Source organism: Buceros rhinoceros, unplaced genomic scaffold (assembly GCF_000710305.1).
Source record: "Buceros rhinoceros silvestris isolate BGI_N320 unplaced genomic scaffold, ASM71030v1 scaffold24156, whole genome shotgun sequence".
Taxonomy (NCBI): Eukaryota; Metazoa; Chordata; class Aves; order Bucerotiformes; family Bucerotidae; genus Buceros; species Buceros rhinoceros.
Window position 1 is genome coordinate 1 of NW_010416116.1, and position 6,927 is coordinate 6,927.

The 6,927-nt window shown below is 44.3% G+C and overlaps 1 protein-coding gene across 1 annotated transcript; it reads left to right on the forward strand.

Moving 5' to 3' along the window:
- Nucleotides 1-6: 6 nt before the first annotated feature.
- Nucleotides 7-6,344, forward strand: LOC104488733 (tudor domain-containing protein 6-like; the record flags this gene model as incomplete). The annotated part of the gene is given in 4 exon segments (XM_010137697.1): nt 7-3,535; nt 3,957-4,072; nt 5,312-5,401; nt 6,282-6,344. Coding segments are annotated over 4 exon segments (3,798 nt in total), but the record flags the coding sequence as incomplete, so codon positions are not given.
- Nucleotides 6,345-6,927: the final 583 nt, after the last annotated feature.

A 6,927-nucleotide genomic window follows, 5' to 3' on the forward strand; every position in this document is an offset into this window, starting at 1 on the left:
GGGCTGATGGCCCGTGGGGCAGAGCTGTGCGTTGGGGAGCTGGGCCTGGTAGAGGTGGTCGGGCTCTGGTACCGCTGCCGTGTGGTGGGTCGCCACAGCCAGCAGTACCGTGTGTTCCTGCTGGATGAAGGCTTCACGCTGGTCACATCTGCCCATTACCTGGCACGGGGCTGCGAGAAGCTTTTCCGCCTGCCCCCAGAGGTGCTGGGCTTTATCGTGGCTGATGTCATGCCCGCTGGAAGTTGTGTGTTGGCACCCTGTGAAGATGCACTAGCCTCCACCTGGACAGTGGAGGCTATGGAGTTCCTCAGCTGCCTGCATGGGAAGGAGGTGCATGGGCTGGTACAGGAGGTGATGACACCGCAGCTCATAGTGGTTGAGCTGCCCCAGCTCGTGGCCCAGATGCATCACCTGGGCCTGGCCAGGGGGGTTGCTCCCAGCTGGTTCTGCCAGGTGCTTGGGCTGCTCAGAAATGCTCAGAAGAGTGAGGGCAAGGAAAACCTGTCTGGTTCTTGGAGACAGAATTATGTGGAAATGAAGCCAGCCTCCTCTTATGGAGGTCAGATAGAAGTGGGAAGTACAGTTCATGTAGTTGTGTCGTATGTTGAAAATCCTAGTTACTTTTGGTGTCAGTTAAGCAGAGATCGCAGTGACCTTAAGGAATTAATGGCTGAAATTCAGGAGTATTGCAGAAATTCATCCCACCCGTTTACTTGGCCAAATTCTGTATGTTTAGCCCAATACTCAGAGGATAACAAATGGTACAGGGCTTTGATTATTAGTGAAGTTCCTTCTGCAGAAAAAGTAGAAGTTGTGTATGTGGACTATGGCTACAGAGAGCTGGTTTCTTTAACAAACCTCCGCTCAATGAATGAACGCTTTCTTAGGTTAGAGGCTCAGGCTTTCAGGTGCAGCCTTTACAACTTAATCCAACCCAATGGCCAGGATCCTTTTGCTTGGGATGAAGAAGCAATTCAGGCTTTTCAGGAGTTTGTTGATACGTCATCTCACTTTGAACTGAAGTGTACGGTATTTGCCTTGGCTTCGATAAACAGTAAGGAGCTATTTAGCATTGTAGATTTAGTGACACCTTTTCAGAGTGCTTGCCAGTTTCTGACCGAGAGAGGAGTGGCCAGACGTTTATATCCTGAAAAGCCTTTGGTATCCTCAGTTCAGCTTCATTCTTACTATCATTCTACGCATGATATCAAAATTGGGAGTGAGGAAGACGTTTATATTACGCACGTTGAGGGTCCGTGGACATTTTACTGCCAACTTGAAAGATGTGCCGATGTCTTAGCCCAGCTTACCGATAACATTGATCGCCTAAGCGAGATGATGACCAGCTTAAAAACTGTGCAGAAGAGCACTGGGAGCTTGTGTCTAGCAAAGTATACTGACAATCACTGGTACCGGGCGGTAATTAGGAAAACAAAACCTGGTACAGAAGTCTTCTTTGTGGATTTGGGGAACACAGAAACAATAGAGGAGGATCATCAGCTTCCTATACCCAGAGATGCCTGTGATGTCTTGTTTTTGCCAATGCAGGCCATAAAGTGTTCCTTACCTGACATACCTCATGTTCCACAAGAAGCTACCACATGGTTTAAGCAAGCCCTCCCAGAAAGGCGTTTAAAAGCGGTAGTGGTAGGAAAGGAATCTGATGGTAAACTGTTGATGGAGTTGTTTGATGGTAATACTCGAATTAAAACAAAACTGAAGGAGGAGTCAAGCTTAATAAACAACACGGGACTGCATATGCATGTTGAGAATGGAACTTTGTGCTCCAGAAATAGAGATGGGAATGAGAGGAAGGAGACCGCAGAGTCCCCTTTAAATGCAGGTGGGTCTCTGGAGAGCAAAACATGCCGATGTGAAGCTCAGGGAGGAGGGGACAGTAGTAAAAGGCCCTTTGAAGAAGAGGTAAACCTTTTGCAGCCTTCTATGAAAGGAGATCTTGCAGCTGCGTTACTAGAAGCTGATGCAGTGCTCAGCAGTGAGAATGATGCTGCTGTGTTAGATAAAGCAGAGGAGGAGACTCTGCTCTCTGACCAGATGGACACAGAATCAGATGTTAAATCTGATGCTGAAGGGGGGCGTATAATGCATCAGAAAGTATCTGATCTCCTGCAACAGAAGGTAGTGCCAGCTCTGAAGGTGTCAGTGTACGTGTCTCATGTAAATGATCCGCTGGATTTTTATGTTCAGTTGGAAAGTGACGAGGCTCAGCTGAACAGCATTTCAGAAAGCTTAAACAGTAGGCCACCGACAAAGAACTCTTGTGGACAGCTTTTCCAAGCAGGAGACTTAATCAGTGCTGTTTATTCAGAAGATGGCCTGTGGTATCGAGCTGTAGTAAAAGAGAAGATTTCGGACACTTTGATTAGCGTACAGTATATTGATTACGGTAATACGTCAGTCATTAATGTTGATCAAGCGCACAGGCTCCCTGAAGACTTGTCATCTATTCCAGCAAGAAGCATACACTGCTTCCTAGGGGGACTTCAATGCCAAAAAAATGCAGACTGGGCAGAGACAGCAGTGCTTGACTTCACCAAGAGAACCAGTGAAGGTCTGCTGACCTGTGAATTTGTAGAGAAGGTTGAGGATAAATGGGAAGTTATTCTCAGTGATGATCAAGGTGTAATAACAGTGGGTTTAGCTAAGGAAAATCTTGCAAGTAAGGAAGAATCTCATTCAAGAGAAATACTTCCTGAAATACGTGGTGAAGAAACAAAACAAGCCATGGAAACAGAGTCACTGGAGAGGCAGACAGCTTCAGGCAGTGAAGCAAGAGAGAAAGTGTTGGAATGGGAATCATTAGAGCGGCCACTTGTGAGTGATGAGATGAAGGAGTTGGAATCTCTGAAATTTCTTGAAATGTTATGGTCACGTAATGAGAGAGAGAACTTGGTGCCTTCGGTTAGCAATGGAGAGAAGACGGCAGAGCTGATTCCATCTGATGTTCAGCTCGCTTTGGGAGAAAAGGCAAAGAAACCAGAATTGAATTTGTCTGAAATTCCTAAAGCAGAAGCTATACCAGGCAATTGGATGGAAGCAGAGCCTCCTCCCCTAAGGCAGTGTTTATCTGGTGACAGACCTGCAAAACAGATGGACCTGAAGACCCACTACATGCTGCCAATGCTGGATGCTGGAATTGAGCAGCTTCTGGAAAGGGTGCTGCCTGGTGTGCAGGCAGCATTGTCTCAGGACAGTGAGGAGGAGGACTTGTTAGGGTTGGAAGATGCTGCACTGCCAAGTTCTACAAAGAGTGGAAGTCAGTTTTCATTGCTTAGAAAAGACTTAACGAATCAGAGGCCTGTTTGCGCTGTAAGATCATATGACTGCGAAGTTGAGAAACACGATGAGTGGCAGAAGGGGAAAGACCGCTGTTGTGTGGAAGGGTGGATGAAACAAGACTTGACTGACTTGGGTAGAGAATGTGGAAATACATGTGTGCAGTCTTCAGACCAAAAGCCTGGGGATGAAGAGGCAGGAAAAAAGAAAAACGAGAACTTGGCCAGCTTCAGTGCAGGTAAAGTATCTGATTTTACGGAGTTAAATAAAATTGTAGTGCGTGTTCAGATACGAGAATAGCTTTCTTGGGAAGAAAAATTTGGTTTCTACGATAAGTTACTGTAGTAATATTAAGGTCAGTATGTGTTGGTGGGTAAGGACATCAGGCTAAGCGTCTCATGGATAATGTGCCAGTCTAACAGCAGCTAATCTTATGTTGAGAGGTTAATGATTTTATGTGGAAATGTATTTCTGCACATGAAATGCATTTTTAAGATGTTCAGGATGATAGATTTTTATCTTCCAAACATTTAATAAGTTAAAAGTAATTTGTAGGGGGGCAGGGGTGTATGGGAGTAGGATTGTGAGGCATTTGAGCTTTTTGGAGGGTTGTGGGGTTTTTTTATTCCTCTTCCACTGATACACCATTATTTTTGTAGAACACGAGTATACATATGGTCTGAAGGGCTTTGCTGTTGGTTCCAAATGCGTGGTGTGGACCTCTGTGGAATGGTGCGAGGCTCGCATCTTGGAGGTATCTGAAGAGGGTACCAGGGTAAGTATGGTTTGAAGACTCTGCATTTTTAAGATCTGGTCCTTTTTTGGTCATTTTCCAACTCTGAATATTTTACGGAAGTCTATTAGAGAATTTAAGACATAGTATTGCAAAAGCTGATTGTGGACTTACAGGAGCAGTGTCTCAAACCGAGCGGATGCTGTATGTCAACTCCTGATACTCCCTTCAAATCTTATTCCCCTGCATTGACTGGGAAGGCTGAAGGATCTGCTCCAGCTGGGTATCAGGAAAAATTCCTTTACGCAGAGGGTCATTAAGCATTGGAACAGGCTGGCCAGGGAGGTGGTGGAGTCCCCATCCCTGGAAGTGTTTGACAGACATGTACATGTGGTGCTGAGGGACATGGTTTAGGGACCCTGGCAGTGCAGGGGGAATGGTTGGACTTGGTGATCTTAAAGGTCTCTTCCAACCAGCTGATTGTGTGGTTCACACAAATGTGCAAATTAATGCTCTGCTAATGGAGCTGTGTTACCATTAAATGCTCATGACATTTAGCATTATTTTACTGATATTTTGAGGAATTAGTGCTAGAACAGTGGAAACTTGGGAAGAAACTTAAATTATACTGTAATTAATAATGAATATGCAACAATTCCTACTTCAGTGAAATGTGTATTGAGTTAATCGTTGGTGAGAGTTTAACAGCAAATTAAAATCTAATGAGCTGCCTTGTTCTACTGCTGTTTAAGCTGTGGGATAAATGAGAAGTCTTCCTGCAGCTCAGGGTTGCGTTTGTGAGTACATACACACGTGCACAGACATTATATTTCTGTAAAAGGGCCTTGTAAGTTGAAATTTAAGGTTGCAAATCCAAAAGATCATTGCATGAAAGTAACTCTGGGAAGATCAAATGCCCAAGATCATGGAGGCCATCTCTTTTGCCAGTAGAGCCCTTCTGTACCTAAACTCAGCTGTATTCAGACGAGTGGCAGTGTCAGGTATATGGTGATATCCCTATTCATCCGTTTTCTGCTGGTGCAGAGCTGGTAGGTGTTTTCCAGCCTTCCTTGCTCACCATACTGGGGTTAGAAGCCTAGGAGAGCCTTGAGCAGATTCAGTGTTATCAGAGGTTAACTTGCTCTCTCTTACGAGATCCAGACTGAAAGCCTTCATAAAGGCAGGAAAGCCCTTAACTGTGTTTTGCTGCTACTCTGTCTTGCTGAGTGTACTCTCAGGCTCCATTGCTGTGCTAGATATGATTTGGCTCTGCCTGTACAGGTCTTGATTCTCTCCAGTGGCAGAGAGGAGATTGTGGATCCTGAGAATGTCTGGAACGGTATTCCTGAAGGGCCTTGCAGGTCATCTGAGGTATGGCAGTGTGACAGTGGACTGGGCAGGGCAGTACCGATTTTTAGAAAGGGATGCTCTATGTTTAGTTGTGATTTTACCTGTGTCACCTGTGTCCTGTTTTCCTGTGTCAGAGCGTAGAAAGGCAAAGTAGCATTAATCTAAATCTGTGCATTCATGCCAACCACGAGAAGCACAGAACGTCATGTGTGCTGTGCAGCACAGACATCATATCGTCCTGCCTGCTGTCATAGATTTCTGTGGAGACTACAGAAGTTTGTATAAACCTGTTACATAACTGATATAATTTATGTAAACTATTTATATAGATTAATATAAACTGTCAGCCTTTTGGCCTGAAGACCCTGAAATCAGTCTGGAAATAGATTAATGAAAACGGCTTGAAGGGAGAAATGTTCCTGGAAGACTACTACTAATCAAGAACGGTAGCACAGTGTTGATGATACCTGACAGATCATTTACCAGTTAGTTACATGCTCTATAGCATGTAACTAACTGGTAAATCATGAAAAATACTTCTGTGACGAAGTAATTAGGAAATGGTAGGAAGATTTTCACCAGTGTTCTTCATGAAGTACCAATGAATGAAAAACTCAAGTCTGGAACCCAGGCTGTCAGCCGTGCTATTTTCAATGGTAACAGAAAGAATTTCCAGTTCATTCTTCACATGCAGTTTTTGCATCAAAGCAAAAAGTGGCTAGAAGACTTCAGTACGGAGTGACAAGGGGGCGGAGGGGGAGGGGTAAAACAGTGGTAAGTGAGTCCAGCACTCACTGATGAGTGCTGATGTAAAACTTAGTCTATTAGTAAAGGAAACACCTCAACAGAAAATTACCTTGGCAACAGTGCCCGCTTCCTAACAGAATCCCCTTTTCTTTAGGCAATAACCCCTGCAACAGAAGACTAGCAGTCCTTACCGGAGGAGGATTTACCTTTCTTCAAGGTAAGACTGCCTGAAACCTCCCAAAGAGGTTGAGTACTCGGTGTTTGGATGCCTTCTAATTTTCTAGAAAATGCTTTATTTTAAAAAATGCAGTTGAAATGCTTGTCTTTTTTTGAGCATGTGTTTTCACTTAGTAGTGTTAGCTAGTGTCAGTTCAGTGGCGAACACATCCAATGAAAGCTGCTACTCTGTCTTGACTAGAAATCAATTTGGTATTTATTTATTTGGCCTAGTGGACTGAGTCCCTTGAACAAGCTGGGATGGAACACCTAAGTTAGATTTCGGGGGGGTTTTGAGCATTGCTCGCATTTTGGGATTGGAATGCCCCAGTCCTTTAATAGACGTTGGCCTAGTAACACCATCTTAGCTATTGCAAGGAGAGTTTGTGAAGAGGGCATGTACAATTTTGTTGTTAGTTAAAAGTGTTAGAAGTGTTACTGATGAACACCTACTCTGTGTATTAAAGAAAACAGTTCAGGTTCTTTCTGATTATATACTATTTCTGTAGTCTGTGGAATTGTAGAGTAGTTCTGGTCGAAAGGCACCCAAAGCAGGGTCAGATAGATGAGGTTGTATAGGACCT